The 24674-nt window shown below is 45.1% G+C and overlaps 1 protein-coding gene across 2 annotated transcripts in view; it reads right to left on the bottom strand.

Moving 5' to 3' along the window:
- Positions 1-841: 841 nt before the first annotated feature.
- The window catches only part of nhsl3 (NHS like 3), a 56778-nt gene continuing 32945 nt past the window's right edge, over positions 842-24674 (bottom strand). For both annotated transcript variants that reach the window (XM_079522861.1, XM_079522862.1), the window contains exons 2-9: positions 11884-12051; positions 11082-11125; positions 10789-10942; positions 9313-9420; positions 8511-8677; positions 7511-7684; positions 3334-6856; positions 842-2256 (exon numbers count right to left, since the gene is read on the bottom strand). In XM_079522861.1, coding sequence (XP_079378987.1) covers positions 2216-2256; positions 3334-6856; positions 7511-7684; positions 8511-8677; positions 9313-9420; positions 10789-10942; positions 11082-11125; positions 11884-12051 — 4379 coding nt within the window. In that variant the 3' untranslated portion in view covers positions 842-2215. The remainder of the gene's footprint in view (positions 2257-3333; positions 6857-7510; positions 7685-8510; positions 8678-9312; positions 9421-10788; positions 10943-11081; positions 11126-11883; positions 12052-24674) is intronic.

Genomic DNA, 24674 nt, shown 5'->3' with positions numbered 1-24674 from the left:
TGCTGATGGCTTGTATGTCTGTTGTTTGGGGTAGGCGCGTGCCGAGCATCACGTTAGGCGATGGACAGTGCAACATGGACCACCCGACCAGACCACCACCCAGTGTATTCATATTGCGGGACATTTCTCTCTCAAAATAACAACCTTTCTGCTAATGTTACTATCCTAATCCTGGAGTTGGTTTGACAGACAGATAAGAGTCTGTGGCTTGCCCCCCTCAACAACGTTTGAGCAGAGGCTATGTTTGGGAATGTTGTTGAAGGTTATGTAATGTTATTTTGTCAGCTGACACCCAAGCCATACAGCGTTTATTGAATTATTTATTCGATACTCTGACAGGCCACACACCCAGGCTAGCTCGGCTAGGTGGCTAATAACACACCGACTACTAGACAGATGTATCATGATCTGTGTGCAATAAATTGCTATTTATGTACTGAGGAGATACCACATTTGCCTGATCAATTAACTCTTGTGGCGTTATATCCTCTCTCTCTGGTTCCATAAGAATACTGGATTTGTTTTTACATCCAGATACCCCGTCCAGGACAGGCTACAGACGCACCTCCTCAGGAGACTTGGCTCAGATCCAAATTTGATTTGGTGTTGGGAACCTGTTGCCGTCGACCGAAATTAGCACGACAAACAAACAAGTCAAAGATAGTAGAGAGATGGAAGACTGCTGTGGCACACGTTAAACTCGTAGGCTGGAAAATGGCGCCCAAAGTGGGCGGAGTTAACCCCAAATCTTACCTGACGCGTCGCTGTGCCCGTCCTTTATGGAAACGAGAAGGCCATTTGTGGAACATCTATGAAGAACAAACTTGTGCAAAGAATTAGACACGTTTAATACACTTTGAATTTATTTATAGAAGTAATAACTGTACATAATTCTTAAGTCATAATCACCAAAAGGTATACCTTTTTTTCAAAACTCTCAGAAGAGCCTCAAAATAACTCACTAATAAATTTGCTGGGTAAGGGCAGTTTGTGCAAATAGTGACAGGCAAGGTACCAAACAGGCTTTTAGCAAAAAAATTACAAATGCAAAGAGAGGCTGACGATTTCACTTTATTGAGAAAACATCAAGACCTCTCGTTAAGTGTATTCCAGTGTATCAATCATGTAGGGTTAATCTTTACATCCCCCACGAGTGGTTTCCAGAAGAAAATCATTTGTCATTGGAAGCCTTTCTCAAATATTCTATTTGTTAGGGAAAGGTGATAAGACTATGCTAACAGTAGAAACAATCAAACATAAATAAATAGGGTAATGTTAGTGTGGTCTTAGCAGAAATATTTCAGATGTGTTGGATTGACCTATTATATCCAAAACAATAGATTGTGCAAATTGTGTGTAGATGCTGTTAATGCATGTATTTTAAAGATTTATTTATGTTTTGTTTTTGAAATGCTGTGTTTAAAGCTATAAACTGTTTTTCTACTATTGCTTTACAAAAGTGCTTTTCTTCTTTACCGTTGACTAAAATGTGCAGCATCCCTTTTTCTCAAGCACTATCCTGGATCCCTCTCTATCCAGACTCTCAGAAGCAAGATTTACATTTTGCATCATTGTTTTTGTAGTTTGATCCATAAGCAAAAAATGATATACCATCATGTCAGTCTGAAATTCTCTGAATGTCATCTCATTAGATGAGGATGCTTGTGGTGGATACAACCGTGAACCTTTCACGATGAAGATGGCGCAAATCCATATAAGAACCACCTATGCCGTTACAACAAAGAAAATACGTTGAAAATATAACCTCATTAGACGATAGGCTCTGTTCAGAAATGTTTTGTCCAAACACTTTGGAGCTGGAGTGACACTACCAAATTCAGCCTCCTGGAGGAGCTCTTTCCCAAAACATAACACAGCCTTCAACCAACTTACACCATTCCATCCTGAGGGCCCTAGTTGGAGCAGAAAGACACTCGAAAGTTTAGAAAAATACTCCAGAATAAAGCTATCATAAGAAACGGGGACCAACACATTATTTTTTTTGCATAAATATGTAGGAAGGCCATTATAGGCTAAGGCTTTTAGAGAAAACGTTGCACACAAGAAAACTCAGTTGAGTTAAATGTCACTCATTGTTTAGACTCCTTGGCCCCTGCTGTTATTTCTCATTCACGTGCTTGTACTGTAGTCCTTTGCTTTGTTCAAATCCGGCATGAGTCCACTTTCTTTAGTTGACACAAAGTTGTTTTTTTCTTCAAAAAAGCGTTTCAATTGTGTCTGGTGTCACTGTTGTAGCTGGAGACAAGACAAAAAGACAAGAAAATGCCATAAGTCAAGGTATTATTAACAGAATACGTACCAGTTCTCCATTAAAGACAGAGGTTCTTTACTTTACATACACACATACATATTTCCAACTCCTCGTCTTCACTCTGTAACTTTAAACATAGATTGAGGGCCAGCCTTATGAATCAAGCCTCTTCACTGCTTCTGCCATATAATGTAGCCTTAATTATTCTGCATACACATACACTGACACGCTTACACTCACACTCATGCACAGACTCACACACCCACACATTTGTTGTTTGTTTCATACCATATGTTTTAATACTTTGTCTAACTTACTATTTGTTTATTATTTTAGGTGAGAACCATGTATAAGCCCTTCATGGGTTTCATTTCTCACCTGCACTTATTTTTCTCTTTGAATAATGTTACCTTTTTGTGTGTTTTTATTGTGCGAATAAATAATACATTAAGGGGTATAAGGGGGTTTCAGTTCCCTGGCCTAATTCAGCTGGTAAGCCATGATCATGAGCTTTACATTAAGGCAGCTTGAAGCACATGCTTGCACATTAATTTGACAGGAAAGCAAGCAGTGTGTGGTGTTGTTTGTGTGTAGCTTTCTCTTGTTAGTAATCAGAGCATGTTCTAGAGGGCTTAACTGCTTAGCTTCTCAGAATCAGCGTAACGCTGGTATTTGCATTCTGTCTTTTCATGACAAGACGTGAGTCATCATTGCTATTGATCTATTGTTGACACCCACCTCTTCAGACTCCATCTTAGCCCGTAGCACTTGCCCTAGCCCCGACGACCTTACAGTCGTATGCAAAGGCTCAACTTATGTACAGTAACTTAGATAGCATTTTATGTAGACATAGCACTATATAGTATATATGCATAGTTTCATTATATATATATATATATATATATATATATATATATATATATATTCCACTGTTAGGTTCTTAGCTTATGCATGATTCATGATGACTATTTTTATGTATATGATGTATTACCATGTTTTTGTTCTTGCTTACTGTAAGACTATTGCGAATAGGCTACATCTTTGCAAGTTTGTGTGCTTACTTGTGGTTTCTAGCTCGTTTGGTGTCGTCCCAGGCTCTGCCCCATTAACCTCCGTGCCCAGCTGTGTCTTCGGATGACAAACGGGAGGCTTGTGTGAAGGACTGGCACTTCCATGGAGTGGTTTCTTCGCTACAGGTGGCGGCACTTTATCGGATTTCGCCCCATCACTGCATACATGGGAGGCCTTTGATTGGTCTGAAACCAGCATGAGTTCAGCAGCCAAACTTTGTTTGAGACTTGCCTGAGCTTCCGGGGAGGAAGCAGCAGGCGTTTCTACGACAACCTTTTTTGTGCTCCTGGAGAAGATAAAGCTGGCGGTGGAGGCCGGAGACTTGTGCACATCGCCCCCTTCGGGTGACCTGGGATAAGGAAACCCTGATTCACAGGCACCGCTGCTGCTGATGGAAGGTCTCAGGCCCAGCCGGGATGGAAGGCCATCTCTTGAAGACATAGCTGCAGTTTTCATACGGATGGCCTCCTGTAAGCGCATGGAAGGGGCGTTCAGCGTCACAGAAGACGCTTTCGCTGCCGGAGATGTGGATTTTTGCGACAGAGACTTGCGGATGGGCTTCTGCGGAGTGCCTTGGGACCCCGGTGTGGATACTGGACAACTCTCCTGAGTTGGGGTCGCTCCTTCGGTCGACCTGCTCTCCTCTGATGGTGCATTCACCGGATCTTCGGCCATGACCGATCTGAGACGAACCATCTGGAGCAAGGAAGGGGTGACAAGGGGTATATTTGCGTCTTCCTTGGGAGTAGGTGTACTTTTGTGTCGTGACAGGAGCTCTTTACTCCTGCTTTCTCGGTTTGCTAGACTGGGCTGCCTCCTGAAACTGATACAGGTATGGTTCTCAGCCGGAAGAGTGTGTGTTAGAGCAACACTGACCGGAGGTGGAAGTGAGGCACTGACAGGGGGCTCGGGGGGCATTTGATCTTCCGTTCGCAGTGGGGGAGGTGGGGGAACACTGGTGGGTGGAGCTAGGGGAGAATTTGATAGTGGCGCTGTAGTCGGCAAAGGTGGGGTCTCCGACGGTGCCGGTGAGACATCATCTGACTGCGACGAATCCGTCATTACTGGTTCGTATGAGGCTTGCTCGTCCACAGTTTCAACTGCGGAGCCTTGTGTAACAGCGTCTCCTGTTATATCTTCCACAACAGTCTGAGCCACGACGGAGGGCCAATCCGTGCTTTCTTTGGCATCGACAGATTTCCCAGTTTCTTTAGCATCTTCCATTGTCACGCCAGCTTCCTCTGGAGCCACAGGGGACCTGCAGGGAACATCCATCTCAGCAACACAGCTGTCCACAACATCTGGCAGACTGTCTGCCAGGGGAGGAGGTGGTGGAGGGAAGTCCAACTCCTCCACGCCATCAAACACGGGGTCCCCTTCTAACGGAGGCGGTGGAGGTGGCCAGGAAGACTCCAGGACGTGAGTCTCCTCCTCTTGTACCCCTTCTAATTCCTCGGGTGGAGGGGTGGATACCGACGAGGGCGGTGTCTTTCTGGTGGGAGGAGGTGTGGGTTGGTAGGCTGGAGGAGGGGAAGGTGGAGGTGAGACCTTTTTGACTTTGGGGCTATCTACGGAAAGCGTATGCATGGCTGTATCGGGTGTGGGGGGTTCTGGCGCGACCTCACTCCCGTTCATCTCAAGCTCGCCTTGATCAGCTAACCCCTTGACCTCTGCCTGCGTTGAAGATGTGTCATTCTCAGCAGGCGAGTGGACTTCTATTGTGACGCTGTCAAACGTTGTGTGTTGCTGTCCCTCTACTGATGTCCCTGACACTGATTCCTCCCTAAGACTCACAGACACAGGCTTCTTCATAACTGGAGGGGGCTCTTTCTTTGGCTTTGTCTGTCCACTCTCTATGCCGTTGTCCAGTGGCCTTTGACTCGGCTGCTCCTGTGTCTGAACTTCCATACTCGCTTCAGTCTTCTCTGCGACGGACAGACTTTCTTGCTCGGTACCTGGACTTATCATACTGTCCAACTCCAGGGAGACACCTTCTGTAACTGTTGCTAACACTTTCTCAGGTTTGTCTTGAAATACGCTTTCTTCGCTTTCCGGCAATGGCAATGTGGGTTCCTCCAAGGATGTTTGATTTTCATCCAAACCTTGTGGCTCTCTGCTGGCTCCAGTCTGAGCTACTGTCTTTTTAACCGCACCCTCCTTCAACTGCAGTGGGTTCTGTGACTGGGTCTGTCGAGGACAAGGTCCACAGAGAAGCTCAAAGGTACGTCGGCTGTGAGCCCAGGTTTCCGGAGGGGGAGGGCACGGTGCTTTGACCTTGGGAGGCGGCGGAATGTTGAACAACTCTCTGACAGCCATGGTTGCAGGTGGAACAGAATGTACCTTTTCTATTTCAGAAACAGATGGTTGCTGAGGTGGACTGGGGCTATTATTGGCCAGGACCTCAGGGCTGAGAGGCTCAGAAGTAGACGATGATAACGAGGTAAGAGAGGATGACGCGGACGCCGCCGAGGATGAGGCCCTGGAACCGGATCTCTCCGGTTTCACGGGTTTCTTCTTCTGTTTGTCGGGGGAGGCGGGGCAGATCCCTTTGGGAGAGAGGGTCGGCGTGCCACTCTGACTGGAGTAGCCGCTGGAGGGGGACATGGTCCTGTCAAATTTCCCTTCCTCCGATGGGGTTTTCTGTGGAGAAGAACAACAACTGGATTCCGGGTGAAGCTCCGGACCGCCGGTCCCACTAGAGGTGACCTGCGTGGGGATGATAGGGCTGGAGGAGGCTGAACACACGGGAGTCTTACCGATATCCACAGCAACCATGCTAGCCTCGTCCTTTGCCAAACCACGATTCGTGGCCGCTTTCTCCTCTCCAGATACAGAGTCAACGAGATCTGCCAGACCGCTGGAGTCCGTCCTTATCTTGTTGTGATGCAGAGAGTTGGTTCTCCGCGGAGGTGCCGGGGGTAACTTGGTCTTCATAACAGACAGACTACGGGTGAAGGACTGACTGTTTCTAACACTCTCCTGCCCACTACTGCTCACGTCCCCGGCAGAGACCGATCCCGAATCAGAGCCGGGGGCCTTACTGGAATTTGCACTCATAACGCTGGGGCTCCTGGAACGCACATGGTCCTGGTGCCCGACATGCCGTTTTGGTTGGCTCCCCAGCCCAGCGAGGTCCGCCACCTGTTGGCTACCGACGTCCACTCTCCGATTTGAGGAGGTTACGGAGGGGTTGGACGTAATGGTCTCGGTAGAATGCGATGGACTCCAGTTAGAGCCCGGAGCTTTCGTGGGCATCTCTGCGGAGTCGAGGGAATACTCGGCATGGGAACCGTCTCCCTCCGATCTCCTCGAGGACACAGAGCTGGCTGACGAGCCCACAGACGCCAGGCTGCTTTTGCTCACGGTGCGGACACTCCCGCCGTGGTTGCCGTTGCCTCCGCGGGCACGGCTGCTTCGGTCAATCTGGATGACGTCAACGGAGGCCGGCAGGACAGCGTTGGGGATGATCTTCGACAGGTAGGTGGCCTGAGGTGAGATGGACATCACTGGACCCTAGAACAGGTGGTCAACACATCGTAATCAATAAAGGGTGATATTCAGTGGTGGGAAAACCTCTACTCTGATATCTTAATTCATTTAAAGTATCAAAAACCACAATAGAAATACTCTGTTACAAGTAAAAGTCTGGTAAAAAATATTTACTTTAGTGAAAGTACAAAGGTATTGGCATCAAAATATAATCAGTATTACATAGTACCAAAAGTTAAAGTACTCATCAGGTTTTCAAAATGTATAAAAAATCTTTTGAAAATAGCAGATCTACAAGCTCACAATGCGGCGCAAAGTGAGGCGTTGTGAGCTTGTAGATTGGCTATTTTCAAATAGCTTAAGTTCTAGGGCTTAGCTGGTTAATGTATGTTTAGTAGAATCTAACTATCTATCTCTCAGATACAAAGTATCTGAACTTTTCATATAATTGTAGCGGAGTAAAAAGTAGCCTACAATATCTGCCACTGAGAAGAAAAAGTATTAAAAATTGGAATTACTATATAATTATTATTATTATATATTATTAGTAAGAAAATACCTAAATGTTACTTAAGTACAGTAACAAAAATTATTACTGTTATAAATACTGTTTTTGCACTCCAAATTGCACTCCAAATAAACACAACCATTTATCACTGTCCACAATCCTTTTCTGACCTGCGGCTCCTGAAGGTAACCAAACAGAGTGGAGGAGTAGGTGGTCATGCCAGGCACAGCTACAGACTTGGGCCTCTGGTTGGAGGTGGCGTGCAGTGGGAACCCAGGTCCCTGGTACTCCTCATGGTACACTGCATGTAGATGGTGCCTAAGTAGCTGCTGCTCTCTGGAAGTCTGCTCTCAGGGTACAAGGGAAATAGGAAAATATCTTCCGTATTAGAAAACATGCATATAGTTTACTTATTATTAACCCTAGAACACTAAACAACCTTCTTGTCAAACCATCACTAAACTCAGGTATATTTTATGTAAAATATCCCATAAAAAAAATTCTCATCAAAATATATTGTATAAGTACATCAATACAAGGCAACGTGAGGTACTCTTCTTTAATATTTCATCGTGACTTAAAAAAAAAATCGGTGAAAAATATTCCTTAACAGTTTTAATGCAGGGATTAAACAATCGTGTTTCAGGTTTCACTGCCGTGTTTTAAGTTACCTTTGAAGAGCCACTGCTCTGACCGCTGAGTTGCTTGTCATGAAAATCCACTTTAAAACGGTGTAATCGCTTGTCATAGTGTTCAAACATATTCCAAAGTGCCGACCACAACAACAGAACGGAGCAGGAAGCGCCCCGCACTGCTCCACCCCCACCATTGTGATGAATTGGGACTCAATTTCCCATAACCCTTTGCACGCCGGAGTGACGGACCTTTTTGGCCGTGGTTTTAGATATTTTAGATTTTAGAAGTGTCCATGATGTCACACTGGGCTCACTTCCTTCCTGGACTACAATTCCCATAATGCTTTGGTGCACTGCTCCTCCTTGTGGATAGGGGGAGGGCTGTCTTACTGAGAAAACATGTAGTCCAAGAAGGAAGTGAGACCAGTGTCTGTGACATCATGGACACTGCTAAAATCTAAAACCACATATTAGTAATATTACACACATAAAGGCCACAGGAAAGTGTCCCTTCAATTTTTTGGGAGAAACTCACCTCAAGGTCTGTGAGGTGCACTCTGGCCCCTTCCTGATTGGCTAACGGAGTCTCTCCATCAATAGTCGGGACGATTACAAGCCCTGATTGGCTATCGCTGGTCTGTCCAGTGCCATTGGGAAGCTGCGTAGGAGCAAGCTGCTGGAATGTGGAGTTCCTCTGCAGAGCTGGAAGGAGAATGAATGCCATCGTTGAAGGATTATCTTTTTTAAGGCATACTATTTGTAATGCAACACAGGTTCCTGAAGCGGATTAAATCTCAGCATTCTCAGGATGTTGCAATTTTGAGGTCCGAGCTGCACCCAATGTGTCAGAATGAATCAATGTGCAAAGGATACTGCTGTTGAATGTTCGCATTTCGCTTCCATAGATGGGAGTAACAACGAGTCTCAAAATGTGTGCACAGTAAAACAACTTCTTTTTTAACAAGGTGCTCTTTTGTGGTGGTGCAGAAACATGAATCCAAAAGAGAAGCAGAAAAAAAGCAGCCTGGTAAACCATCCCAGTGGTGTGGGGGAATTTTCACATTATCATGTTGTTTTCTGCAGAGCGGTCTGGCCCAAGCGCTGGGTGGGCGTTTTGCAGAAACCAAAAAGTGGAAGAAACCAAAAGCTCAAAAAGGCTCAAAAACCTGACCTGTATACTGGCATCATGGAAAGGTATGTCGACATTACTTTGCAAACCTTTTAGGGCCATTCTAAAAGTATTATATTTAACGAATCCATGTTTGACGATGGAACCGAATATGGAAAGAATTCTCTATATAATAACATGTTCATACACATTGGTTTGGTGGACATACCGAGCTCTTTCTGGACCTGCTGGGGTATTCCCATGATGGTGGTCCTTCTGCTCCTCTTTTTGCTCTTATCCGTCGTCTTCACTGGATTCAGAGGCTTGAATGTGGAAGCTGGGAAAGAAAGGAAACGACGTTCAGAGGCGGGAGGAGGACTTCAGACTAGAGAAGTTAACGTGGGAAAATGACAAGATGTGTGATGTTGCAGGAAACTGGCATTTCTCAAAGGGGATGCTGTTTTACTGCATTAACACACACGCACACGCACACGCACAGACACACATGGCATGCCTTACCGCCAGCTGTGACATGCCAGGCAGTGGCAGTGTTGATTTTTCGATGCTCAGAGTATATAAAATAAGCTACAGCTGTGTGTGTGTGTGTGTGTGTGTGTGTGTGTGTGTGTGTGTGTGTGTGTGTGTGTGTGTGTGTGTGTGTGTGTGTGTGTGTGTGTGTGTGTGTGTGTGTGTGTGTGTGCGCGCACCCCACGCATGAGCGTGTGTGCATACTGTATTTCTTTATTTTGTCGCTCTGGCTTTGATTCCACATCATGTACCCACAACGGCGCCACATGCTGCTGGGAGTGAGACGTGCATGCCAGATTACGTGCCTCTGCTCTGTCTCATAAAGATCAAACCCGTCCTGCACGCGATGCGGGCCTATGATTAGCACCCCATTATCATGGGGCCAACGGGACCTGGATGCTTCCTTTTCAGCAGTGCTGGAAAGCAACTAAGTGCATTTAGCTGAGTACTGCACCTAAGTACAATTTTGAGGTACTTGTGCTTTACTGGAGTATATTTACTTTTACTTCTACTACACTACATCTCAGAGGCAAATTTAGCCTCTTTTACTCCACTACATTTATTTGAAATCTTTAGTTTTAACGTTAGTTAGTTAGTTAGTTACTTTGTAGATTTTGATTATTATTACAAAACATACAGTAACAACTTCAGCCCCATATACATTACGGCCATTTGAAAATAGCCGATCTGCAAGCTCACAATGCGTCGTGAGGTGACGCATTTTTGTGAGCTTGGAGATCTGCTATTTTCCAAAGATTTTTAGACATTTGAAAACTTGAAATATGACATTCTGCACAATGAGTACTTTTAACTTTTGGGTACTTTAAGACCATTTTGATGCCAATACTTTTTGTACTTTTACTCAAGTACATTTTGAATTCCGGGACTTTTACTTTTACTTAAGTAAAACATTTGAGTAATTTTCCCACCACTGCTCAAGGTACGTTGGTTAGACCAGTGTTTCCCAAAGTGGGGTCCGGGGACCCCCAGGGGTCCTTGAGGGAGTTCCAGGGGGTCCCCAGCTAAATGATAGTTAGGAACCAAATGGACCCTTATGGGTCTGTAACTCTGAGAGTTGTACAAATGGAACCAAATGGACCCTAATGGGTCCATTTGGTTCAAACCAGTGCTGCGGGTTAAAAATCACCTCCCGACATGCGTGGCGGGTTAATCTCACCTTGGCGGGTGAGCACAGGCCTGGCAGACACCGCCGCTGACATGGCGGAGGTGGTCGCCGCGGTGACGGAACTCCCGTCGTCTGAGATTCCACACGGAGAGTTGTCACCTCTGTCTGTGGAGCCGGCTCGCTCAGGCTGGAGATGGTCTGCAGACTGCAGACACACACGCACACGCACACACACACAGACACGCGCACGCCGCACGCACACACAAAGATCCGCTATTTAATTGGGTTGTATTCTGTTAGTGTATAAAACGGAGAGGTCACTCATCAAGCTTTGTTGTACTTACGGCAGTGCTCGTGTCATCGGGAAAGTTGACACCGTTCCTGTGCTCTGTGTGAGACAAAAAAAAGAAACTAAAATGAACACCGTTGCTCTGCTTAAATTGTAATATGTGTTTGATCTGTCTGACCGTCTAATTATACAGAGACAGTCATGGCGGCAAGACTAATTGTTCAGGAGTTTTATTTTTATTTGATCCAAAATGAGTTAATAGCACAGGCAGACTCTTCACATTATATCTGAAATAAATGTCAGAGCTGAAATCGACATGTAAATATGAAAAAATGCTTAAACATGTAGCTAGGTGCAATGTTAGAATTCACAGAAGTGAACCTTTCAAGCCTGTTTTCTCAACTCGCTGCTTTCTGCAAGACATTACTCTATACTCCAAAACTGGTGGGTCTGGTCAAGCTGAACAACCAATATGTCAACTTGAAGCTATGATTCCCTGCTTTCATATGACATGAAAAAACGAAAATATTTAAAAAAATCAATGACTTATACTCGGTCAGAAACGGCCACATATCTATCCATCCATCCATCTATCTCTCTTTTTTATTCTATAATTTTTATCCCACAATTTTGCAACCCATTTTATCACCCATTGTCAATTATCTAATGTAATCCTGGGCGCTACACTTCCTCTGCCAACCTGGGGGGGCAGCGGACTGACCTCATGCTTCCTCCATCCATCTATCTCTCCATCAGCATGTGTGCGTCCGTCCGTCCGTCCGTGCATGCTTGCGTGCGTGCGTGCGTGCGTGCGTGCGTGCGTGCGTGCGTGCGTGCGTGCGTGCGTGCGTGCTCACCTTGCAGCTGTTGTATCTTCAGGCCCTCCTGGGCCTCGGTGTGCAGGTCTTCCAGGTACTGTGGTCTGCTGCCCTCGATGAACACGTTGTTCTCCTGGTGGTGCTGCAGTGAGGCAGTGTAGTGGACCGTCAGCCTCTTCTGCTCCCAGTCGTGACCCTTGGGTCCCGCTGCAACGGAGCAAGGATAGGACAACATGAGTGGAAAGGTTGCAACTCCCAAAGATCAGCGGCCGCCATCGGCATGCTGGCGCATCGCGATGGAAAGTTTTGTCCGAATTCCATTTTTTGCCACGGACATACAAAATGAGCGGACGATGATAACATCACCAAAAACACATAAAGAGCTAGTCCCTGAATGACCATAACAGGTTGGTAACTCTGAGAGAGTACAAATGGAACCAAATTAACCTGTAAGGGTCCATTTGGTTCCATTTGTACACTCTCAGAGTTAAGGGGATCCTTGCAAATAAAACATTTGAGAACCAGTTGGACTCCTTATGCTTCTGTGTCGTAGTAAATCAGTGTCATACATATTCCGAAGAAAAGCTGGAGCCTTGACGTACAGTAATTGGGTCTTATGATCAAATAAGGACATTATAATGGTGTGTAAAACAGAAAATCTCCAATTTGCCACGGACAAGACAAAGACTGTCCGTGTACGGACATGTTGGTGACCCCTGCTGAAGATGGATACTAGTATTATGAATTATTCCTTGCTATTTACAAATACGGTACCCAACATCGTCTCTGGGACGCATGCGGAAGCTTCTGTGAAGCAACAACGCAGAGGCTTGCCCTCTGTTGAGAGCAATCCGCTCCAGAGCCGGAAGAGGCGTCTATCTTACACACACACACACACACACACACACACACACACACACACACACACACACACACACACACACACACACACACACACACACACACACACACACACACACACACACACACACACACACACACACACACACACACACACACACACACACACACACACACACACACCTTTACTGTATCATCTTTACACTCAGACCTATGTGCTGCCACATGGCATGCATGTACACAGACGGGTGAACCAGGGCTATATGGGATAATCCTCAGACATATTCCTCTGCCTAGACAGTCCCTGGGGGATTAAGTAATCCTGACTTCAACATAGGTTTAGCTCCATGACAATCAATGACACTAAAGGAGTGAAGGAGAAATTTACAATTAGACATGATTTGTATTAGTTGGGCAGCATCAAAGTCTTACAGGCAAAGTTACTATATTACTAGTATGTCCCATTTTCCTGAATCAGTAGTCTCATTAATTCTCATCTCATTTAGTAGCAACACTGACTAACCTATACTGTAGATACAAAGAAGGCTTTTTTTCCCCCAAGGGTTTGCTGAATTTTAAACTAGTGGGCAGTAAATGAGAGAGAGTTACGTGAAAAGTTATATCTTGCAGGACCATTTGTCACACTCTTAAATTAATGAATGAACACTCAAGGCTAAATAAATCGCAACACCATTCTTATATATCCTACAGACCCTTCTCTAAGATAACGTCTATGTAATGGCTCCCTGTTAGAGGTCATGACTCACGGATAAACACTTATGTAGAGTGACCGTTAAGACCCTCTCTGTGTCTCCTCCTGTTTCACTGGCCAAGTACTGTAAAGGTCTGTGTCCGTCAAGGTGTCCTCTTTCCCTCCTTTGTCCAAGTCAACACTTGGCTCTCAGTCTCACCTGGTTAGGTAATACTGTGCATGTGTGTATGCGTGTGTGTGTTTGTGTGTGTGTGTGTGTGTGTGTGTGTGTGTAGTAAAAGACCCCCTCCCCATATACACACAGACACATTTGAATGTGTAGCCAGTCATGTTCACAGACACAAAGCCCCCTGCTGTGTGTGGCCGACCGTGGGAACCTGTGCGTCTTACGTAAACCAACGGGAGACATTGTAGAGACGGGTGAGAGGACAGGTTTTGTGGTTTTCATCAAAACATGGTCCCGGTGCGGTATCATATATCACTCACACGCAAACGGCCGTTTGGTAACAACCACTTGGAATTGGAACAGGGAGGGACTGGAAGTAGCACTCAATCCAAAAGACCCCCCCACCCCCTACTCTAATAGGTTTAACGTTCTTGGAGTTTAGGGTACGGAGACAGGATTACTCTCTGAAACGTTAATGCGGCCCCCTCATCTCATTAGAGAGGACGTCCCAATCATCACTTGACATTATTAGAACAGTACCCGCTGTGAGTGTATACTGTGTATGTGCGTGTCAGAGAAAGATGAAGACGGTCACTGGTCAAACAAAATCTTTGATTGATTCCAACTTTGTCAAATCATTGTGCAAATAAGAGTCCAAACAAGCCACTAGACAACTAAGCAAACACTATTACTAAGTAGTAAGTGTCTCACTGTGTCATCAACAGTGTACCACAAAAATCATCTATATTAAACACTAACTCAAGTCAGGATCTCAAATCCACACAAGAATCAGGCAGCTGCTATAGAGAACAGCTCCTACCATCAGCCTATACCTCTACTACTTCCATGTGAGTCGCTCACTCTGTCACTCACCCTTCTTCTTGAAGACCGAGAGCAGAGTGTGGAGGCTCTTCCTCAGGTAAGCCACCATTTCCTACTCCAGAACCATGGCAGACAGACACTTAGTTATAGGTAGGACAAGCCTCAAAAAGGTTCGATGTTGCAGTTTAGTTTCGTTATCAGTAGGCTAAGTCGTCTATCTCCACCAAGCAGGTAAAGATACTCAAGGAGTGAAATAGTCCTTTAGTTATACAGTGTCCAAAGCTTCTGCAAAGTGACTATGAGCGAGACTGGAGGAAAGCTTGTGCACAATAAGATCTACGTCCAGCCATGCAGCCTAGCCCAGCTGCTTTATCCCCTTGTCTGCTGCCCTCGCCCACCCCCCCCCTCCCCTCTCTCCTTTTTCTCTCCTCTATCGGAACTCCCCTTCTATTGTCAGAGAAGGACACCCCCCCCCCCCCCCCACACACACACACAGTCCTCTGCACGGCTGTCAAAGTTTGGGCTTCAAAGCCCATCCTCAGCAACACACACGGACGAGCAGACACTTGCATGCACACGTTTGCACATATCCTAATACACGCACGCACGCACGCACGCATGCATGCACGCACACACACCTTGGTGCAGAATCTTGTCCACTGATTGACTGAGAATGGTATGAAAGAGAAAATGTGAAAAAGTATTCTGATTAGGCCCTACTTGCTTAGTTGGCAGGTATATTCATTCACTGTATATTTTATATTCACAACTAAATAAATATCCTAATAATAAAAAGTGCCTTCTGGTCTAAGAGCTAGAGGAGAGGCCAATGCATTGCCTGTAAATCATTAAGGGTCATCCACTGGGATCGTGAATCTTGTGCACAGCTAATTTCATGGCAATCCAGTCAGTATCCTTTTGAGATGATGCTCAGGACCACAGCAGATGGATGGATGGACTGACTGACTGACATAACTGTACAATGTCATTCTTAAAGCCTTGCCAGTAGCGGGTAAACTAAAAACAAAATCTAAACAAGGTCTCTGGTATAACATGCCCCTAAATGATTTAAAATGCCAGCCTGTCCTCTCCTCTGCACCGTGTCCCCCTATCCCCGTCCCTCCACTCTTTATTTTGACATGACAGACGTCAGCATCACTTTGACTCACTGTCCCGTGAGTGACCCAGGGGTAACAGTGACCCATGTGGACGTTGGTGTCCCAAAATTAAACAAAGACAGAATCGTACTAGTCTGTATTACACTTTCACTGATGCTCTCTCGGTTTCTCCGTTCCTTTTCTCGAGCATCTGCGTTAGTCCTGTCATCTCTTCGTCTCCCTTCTGTACAGTGGAGTTATAATTTATAAGTAGCTAATGTAGGCCGAGTTGACTCACTGTGATATCTCTCCTGGTCATTATGTTTGAGTGTTATCGTGTGCCTGCCTAGTTACAGTATTTACGGTTTTCCTGGCATACTGCGTGCAGTAATAAAGCATGAAGATAGTTTTCATACCAAACAAAACGAACAGTGCAATGTTTGAGGATAATTCAATCATAACCATGATTTTCCCCCTGAAAAGGCTGTTTATTATTTTCTTTTTTTGTAAGCACCACAACAGGGACGAGGTTATGCGCACAGCTGCCTCAGATAACTGGGACCAGCTGGAGAAATGCTGTTTTAAAACAATTACCTTCATCCAAACATCCCCCCCATGCACCATCCCCACGCATGCTGCCCCACCCCAGGGCTCTGGCATTGCCTAAAAAGTCTGGACGAGCAATGTGCGCGGGTGGGAGGTTAAGCTTGGGTATTGTAGGGTGAAGGACGGTAGAAGAAAAGCTGCTACTCCCACCCCACTGTCTTGGGTCAGACTGCAGGTGAGGTGAGTCGGGTGGATCAGGCCAGGGACTCAGTGGGAGCAGCTTTAGACCTGGGAGCCGTGCCAGACAGTTAGCGCTGCCATTGTCTTAACCCCGTCTCCCACTCTTTACCTTGGACTACTTCCATAACTCTTCAATAACTCCTTGTTTATTTTATACTATACATGCAACAGGTGTCATCTAAAACACTCTCTCAAACATATGTCTTTGAATAATAGGACATGTTTGGAATGTATGTGGATAATAAACCAGCTTTGTATTTCAATGACGTGGCCAAACGCTCCCGTTCTCCAGAGCAAATCCCTTTACACACTCCGGCCATATGAAGTGCCCCATGCAGCAGCACAGACCTTTCTCTGCTGCGGCTTGCTGCCAATTGATGGGGTCTCTGGCCCGGCTTCTATAGCTCCCCCCCCCCCCCGCTGTTAACCAAGACCCCTCATATCAATATTCATTAGCAGGCCTAAAGAGGTACCATCTGGCCTTGAAGGAGAGGGCAGAGGGCTGACAGCCCCGGCTTACATGCCTTCCAATCAACGCACACAATACTGCAGTTGTGCGTAAACAAAATAACACAACACACATATAACCATTGAGAAGCAGAGTGAATTTCTATAATGTCACCGAGCTGTTCACACTTTTCCAATCACCAGTAGCAATGTAGAAAACCACTAATATTATGTGGCCAATAATGTTCCACACCGAAATCCCAAACTGAAACTTCCTAAATCAATTTAGAGCAGTGGTTTGATTTCAACCCTTTTCATATCAAGGCCCATTATTTTTTCCGCAATTAAGCCGCGGACCACTATTTGATGAGATTTTGTCTCGCAGACCCCAAACTGAAGAATATGTTGTCATTGGATACCTTTTGTCCACAATTCCACGCTGTATTGATGTTGGTACCATAGGAGAGATAACAGGCAAACGTTGATCAAAATGACAATTATTTTTCATGATCTAATTGTAAATGAAGTAGCCTAATGCAGGTGTTTAACAATAGTGTAACTCTTGAGAGCGTAAAATGAAACCAAACGGACCCGTTAGAGTCCATTTGGTTTAATTTTACTCATTTTGGACTCGGTTAGTTTTAGAGAAATGTCATAAATCTTATAGTATGTGCCCCACAGGGGCAGTCATGTCAACCCTGCCCAATAGAATGCATTGAGAATTCAGGGAGGCAATAAAGCATGCTCGTTAACGTGTCAAAGGTCAAAACAACTTCCACCTTATTTGTCACAGACACAAGGAGTACACTGATTTGGCAACACTTGATCTGGGAACCCATCGGCAAAACACAACGCCCTGTTTGTTGTAGCGTATAGCTCGGGAATCTGTTAGAGATTAGGCAACACTTAATCAAACTAAACGATTTAATTGATTATAAAAATGATTAAAACAACTGTTGAGTTGATGATGTGATTTCACGTTGTCACACCCCTGATGTACTGTACTTTGTTGCTCCACTAGAGGGTGCTGTAATATCACGTGTTACTCGGGTTAGACTGTAATAGCATAGCCATACACTGTATATGAGACTGCAGAACCAGGGAGTGATTTGATTGTACTGTTGATCCACGCTCCATGGTCTGCAGGACACAGCTGGAGTATGTATGACTCCCATTGGACTGACCAGAGCCCACACCCTGACATTAACACACACACACACACACACACACACACACACACACACACACACACACACACACACACACACACACACACACACACACACACACACACACACACACGGTGGAAAATGTGAAAATGCGAGCGCATGGCGCAGATTAGCTCATCTCATGTCCTGAAGTCACCCTCTAATTACACTGCACACGGAAGGGAGGACAGAGGGAGGGAGATGGGGGAGAGATATCAGAGACAGAGAGGCTCAAAAGTGAGAGTTGTTCTCTTGTCCTTCCCATAACCTCAACATCAGTATCAGCTGAGAATGGAGACCACTGGGCCATAGCAGCTTACAGAGTTTCCACTTTACGGCTGGTTGGCCATGAGGACTGCTACTCTCTCTCTAGTGTGTGTGTGTGTGTGTGTGTGTGTGTGTGTGTGTGTGTGTGTGTGTGTGTGTGTGTGTGTGTGTGTGTGTGTGTGTGTGAGAGAGAGAGAGAGAGAGTCACTGTAGACTGACTATAGGGTCACAGATCTGGAGGAAGGTGGAAATTATTGATGATTTATTATTTCAGGAAGTGCGGTGACAAGACACCTGTCTCTTAGCTCCAATGCAGAGAGAGAGAGAGAGAGAGAGAGAGAGAGAGAGAGAGAGAGAGAGAGAGAGAGAGAGAGAGAGAGAGAGCACGAGAGAGAGAGAGAGAGAGAGAGAGAGCGAGAACCAGGCTTCTTCTGCAGAGGAACAGATCAATAAGTGCCCTCACGGCTCCCGTCCCCAGATCGTCTTACACTCACTGACCTCACCCAGTCTGGGATGCAGAAAGAGAGACAGACAGACAGACAGAGAGAAACAAAGACAAAGTGAATCCTAAAGAGAGATAGGAAGTCGGAAACTCCAAGAGTTTGTTAAAAATCAAACAACAAAAATCACACGTAAACATGCTCAAGCATTGGAATACACATCACAATGTATCCAGTGTTGCACCTAGCAGCTGAGTCATTGCAGACTAGCTTCATTAGACATCGATTACTTTAAAAGACAGTGAGTCCTCCTGGTTCATGCCAACTTGCCAAGCCCCAGGGGGAAAACAGCAGACACTTGAATCTGTGCCATCTGATATACAGGTGACACATGTGTGTCAGTGCACTGGGTGGGACATGTATCGGAGCAGGTGAGTGTTGTGTAGCCAAGGATACCATCTCTTAAGTGGTGACATGCATCGCTTTGCCAAGTGGAAGCAGTGTTTGGCCTTCGGGTGTTTGCGTTACTGCTCCACAACCACAGCACGGCTGTGTGAAAATAAAACAAAAGATGCCTGTTCTCCACACAGACTTGACGTACTAGTTTGTCCATTAGCTTTGAGGTCTTTTGTTCTTGCCGTTTCCAGATAAAGCTCACATTGGTCTGTATCAAAGCTCACTCCCTATCCCTGTTTGATCTCTCTGCCCCCCCCCCCCCCCCCCCTCACTCCTAATCAACCCGATCTCTCGTTCTCCCTCTCTCTCATTGATATGCAGCCTGTAGAAATCAGAAAGGCAGGTGGTTCATGGGACTTGACTGCTGCTGTACTTGGTGATTTATGTCCTTGATGTGGCCCTGTATGCTCTTCCGCCACACACACAGCTCTCCTTCCTCCTGTTTACCCCGTCAGATTTCTTACATGTCCTCACCTCTGCGTCGTTCCCCGTTTTGGAGCATTTCTCTGCACCTCGTTTTGTATCGAGCATCGAGTTCAACGATGACTGCACTCGGTGTCATATTTCAACATGAGAAGGGTCCAGGCAGGGTAATACCATATGGTATCATTAACTATTCTACTGGACCGCTCCATGAAGGATGGGGTGGAGCAGGAAAGTGAGTGGTCACATGGGAATTAATAAAATATGATAATAATAATATAGTCCTCTATATTAGGCGTGAATCACATCTAATATAAATGCCCTTTTCTTTTTCTATTTTATAATATTTATCCCACGAGTTTTGTAACCCATTTTTTCAGCCAGTCAATTACACTCCCTCTGCCAACCTGGGGAGAGCAACGGACCGACCTCATGCTTCCTTAAAGATATTTTTTTGGCTTTTTCTGCCTTTATTGATAGGTTGAAAGTAGACTTGACAGGAAATGGGGAGAGAGATGGGGGGAAGACACACGGCAAAGGCCGTCGGGATCGGGAGTCGAGCCCGCGGCACGCCGTCAGGCTGGCTCAGCAGCCTAGGTGCCCGGACAGTTGAGCTAACCGTCCAGGCATTTGAGCCACGGACCACCATTTGATGATATTTAGCCTCTCAGACCCAAAACTAAATTTTGGTATCGCTGGATAAGATTTTGTACTCAATTCCATGCTGTATTGATATTGGTACCCTTATGGGTCCATTTGGTTTCATTTTACGCTCTCAAGAGTTAAAGTTCTAATAAGGGTCCATTTGGTTACCAACTCTCCATCATTTAGCTGGGGACCACCTGGAACCCCCTCAAGGACCACTGGTTGAAAACCACTGGTCCTTCATCGTATATGCATGTAGGCCTATGTCTTGTCACGGACTGCTAATAGGATGGGCTGAATGGTATATGTGCAACTGCAACTGCACTTGACCAGCAATGAATCTTTCCGTTCCCTCCCCCAACGTAACACTCTCTCTGGTTAATGCTATACCATGCACTCACTGTTAAACAGGTGAGCTCGTAACTCAGAACCACCAGCACCCGCAGAATACAAATGAAGGGAATGCAATGAGCGAAAATAATGGTTCCGGTGTAGTGTGTGTGTGTGTGTGTGTGTGTGTGTGTGTGTGTGTGTGTGTGTGTGTGTGTGTGTGTGTGTGTGTGCGTGGGGGGGGGGGGTCTATTATGGGTCACATTTTAACTATGTTGCAGTGTTCTGGCAGTTTCATTACTGCATCTAAAGAGAGTTAGAGAGAAAGAGATGGTGAGTTAGTAAAAAGGGATGGTGAGCAAGAAAAAGAGAGGGTTTTTAGGTGGAAAATGAACACAAGCAACAGAAGGTGAAAACTAGGTGAAAGCTGTGGTGAACCATCACTCACTGACTGTTGTCAACATAAACGTTAGTTTCCTGCATGACTCTCCACACCAGTGCTTCCAAAACCTTTCTGGTCCAGACCCAAAAGAGAGATTAGATATCTGCCCTATAGTGAAAATAGCAGATCTACAAGCTCACAACGCGTCACGATCGGCTATTTTCATTACTACTTAGGAACATTTTTTCAAACGTTTTTTCAAACTAAAGTTTTCAAATGAATGTAGTGGAGTAAAAGTACAATATTTGGATCTGAGATGTAGTGGAGTAGAAGTTGTGGTGGAAGTTGAAATTGGAAATACTCAAGTAAAGTACCTAAAAATTGTACTTAAGTACAATTACAATTTAAGTAAATGTATAGTTACTTTCCACCACTGTATCTGGTGACTGCTCGTTGTAAAAAATTACCCTCAGTTCAATTTCTATATTTTTTCGGGTCCATTCTCATAGTTAGATTATAACACTCAGGATTTTGCAGGGCCTCTAGTTTCTCTCAGCCAGGAAAGTTGGCAAACCTGATCTGAAGTGATACCACTCTTAGCACACAAACCGATAACACTAAATGGACAGCACTTTTCCCAGACCACTCAAATGCACATTCACACACACGCGCACACACATTATGTATTCTGAACACAATCACACACTGATGGTGCATGCAACCAGGCAAGAGTAAGACACTAACCTTTTCATCGGGAGGAAAGAAGAAAATGTGCTACCGGAGTTGTGTTTTAGAGGACAATCTGTCCAGTGGAGAAAACAAAACTGGCAACAAAAGCAATCAGGAAAGTCAACCATAGACCAAGATTTTGGAGCAGGATCTCCATTCTCCTCCTAACAGTAGGTCAGCTGGAATACTCATCCAAATGCATGACGATGCATGATGCACCTCATGGTACTGTAGCAGTAAAAACAAGGCTCCAGACCTGTCTAAACAAACTGGTCAGGTTACTCCTTCACCTTACTTCACACCTAGAACTCACCTGACCTAAACCCTGCCTCATTATGCGTGGGGTTATTACAGTGGGATGGCTCAGAGGACAGCGACTTGCAATGGTCTACAACACTGGCTCCCAAACACTGGGTCAATCAATCAATCAATCAATCAATCAATAGCAGTTAGGGTTTCAGTGTCTTATTGCCACTCTACTGTATGTTCTTCGTATGTCAGTTGATACTATCAATGATAAGGGCTACCAACTAAACCCTAGGAGAAGCTCTCGTCATCCTGCGAAATACCTAACCGACACTGACTTCGCTGATGACATCGCGCTTATCAGTCAATCATTGGAATACGCTCAGGCTCTCCTTCAGTCTCTTGAGCAGGCCTCCAACTGTGTTGGTCTTTATCTCAACGACACGAAAACTGAATACGTAAATATATGCAAATCCAACAATAACCACATTATAAAAACACTTATATATATATATCTTATATATCTTCTTCCCAAAAGGACTTTCAAACTAGGAAGGGTGTGGCCTGGTCAGCCTGCAATGACATGCATAAGATCTGGTCATCCCAGCTTAGTAAGATGTTAAAAGTAAAAATATTTAGGACGACCGTTGAGCCGATTCTACTCAATGGCTCCGAGACATGGACACTTTCAAAGAAACTATAGAAACGGTTGGATGGCACTTACACCCACCTTCTAATGAGAGCGCAAAATCTGTCTTGGAAGAGCCACCCATCGACTTCTCTAATATACGGCAACCTTCCCCGTGTTTCTTCACTAGTCCAGATCCAGAAGAACACAGTTTGCCGGCCACTGCTACAGAGCTGACACTGAGGTTGTATCTTCCCTTCTTCTCTGGAGTCCTGCCTCAAAGCAGACCAGAGGTAGAAAACTGTCGTTCCCTGATGTCATCGCCTTTATTCCAAACTGGCCGAAATTAGAGAATTATTCCTTACCGGCAAGGCAAACATTTTGTGTTTTTCTGAGACCAAACTAGATGAATCCATCAGGGACGCTGAGATTGAAATTGAGAACTATTCTTTGATCAGAAACGACAGAAACAGGCATGGTGGTGGCGTGTGTATGTATATTCACAAAGACACTGAATATGTTACTCGTACTGACTTACAGCATGATGAAATTGAAACTGTGTGGGTTGAATTAATTTTCAAAAAGGCTAAATCGGTATTAGTGGGCACCGTCTACAGACCGCCTGACCAACATGGGTTCTATGATATACTTGAGGGGTGCTTAGCTGAGGAGGAATGTGTAGAGAAAATCCTGATTGGCGACTACAACACAGACATGCAACGTAAGGAAGCACCTGTGTTTAAGTCATTCAGTAAGTTCTGTGATCTACATAGTGTCAGTCAGCTAATTACCCAACCCACTAGAGTGTGTAATTCTACTCAAACTGTCATTGATCTCATTCTGTCCTCGGACAAATCCAGAATCTCCAAGAAAGGGGTTATTGTATGTGGGCTTAGTGATCATTTTATGATATTCTGTACCCGCAAAATACAAAAACTTAAGACCGGCTGCCACAAAACAGTCATATCAAGGGACCTCAAAACCTACTCTAGTGAGGTTTTTAACCAAGTATTGGAGAGTCTGGATTGGTCCGATGAGCTTAAAAGCACACTTGTCGAAGAAGCTTGGCTTGGCTTCAAAACCAAATTTACATCAGTACTGAACAACATGGCTCCTTTGAGAACCACCAGGGGCAAAACCCGCTCGGAACCATGGATGAATTCGGACATACTGGCTGCAATGAAAGCCAGAGACAAAAAATGCTCTGAATTTCTAAAATGCAAGTCAAAGCAAGCCAAGCGCTTCGACAGTGTTCGCCAAGCTCGTTTGAACAACCTAAATACCCAACGAATCAAGCTAAGAAACAATGTAACTGCCATGACCAAATCAGCTAAAAGTAACTTCATTAATGATAAAGCTCAGGAAAACAAAAACAATCCTCATGAGCTCTGGAAGCTACTAAACAATCAACTAGGCTATGGTCAGAAACTAAAAACCAGATTTTCAAACATAAACATCAAATCGGACAACACTCTCATCACTGACAACCTTGATGTGGCCAACTACTTGAATATCTTCTTTACAAACATAGCAACAACTCTGGTTAACAAACTGCCCTCCCACTCTGGGCTCTTTGGTGTAGAGCACATTACAACCTTCTACAGAAACCTAGGTGTTTGTAAAGACGATTTTAAACTAGTTATGGTAACAACTGATGAGGTAATTAAGAAACTGAGTGCCCTCCAACCCCACAAGGCCACAGGCCATGACAACATTCCCTCCAAATTTCTCAGAGACTCAGCCATCTCTATAGCTCCAATCATCACCCACATAGTAAACCTCTCCATCAAACAGGGACAGGTCCCCCAAAATTTCAAACTGGCCAAAGTAACCCCCTTGCACAAGAAAGGGAGTAAATTAGACCCCGGCAACTACCGCCCTATTTTTATTCTTAGTTCCATCTCGAAAGTGATGGAAAAAATTGTCTATGAACAGGTTGAAAACTAATAAATGATTGTACGAGTTCCAATCTGGCTTCAGAACATCCCACTCCACTGACACATGCCTTCTCTATTTGAGCGACCACATCAAACAAGAGGTGGACGCTGGCAAATACTGCGGCATGGTCATGCTGGACCTCCAAAAGGCTTTTGACACCGTGAACCACTCCATACTGGTTAACAAGCTAAAAGCAATTGGTTTCGATAGCACATCAGTGAGCTGGATGCAATCCTACCTGGAGGGG

This window comes from Electrona antarctica (assembly GCF_951216825.1).
Source record: "Electrona antarctica genome assembly, chromosome: 15".
In the NCBI taxonomy this organism is placed as follows: Eukaryota; Metazoa; Chordata; class Actinopteri; order Myctophiformes; family Myctophidae; genus Electrona; species Electrona antarctica.
Note: the sequence above shows the minus strand (reverse complement) of the source record. Positions and strands in the feature narration are given on the sequence as shown.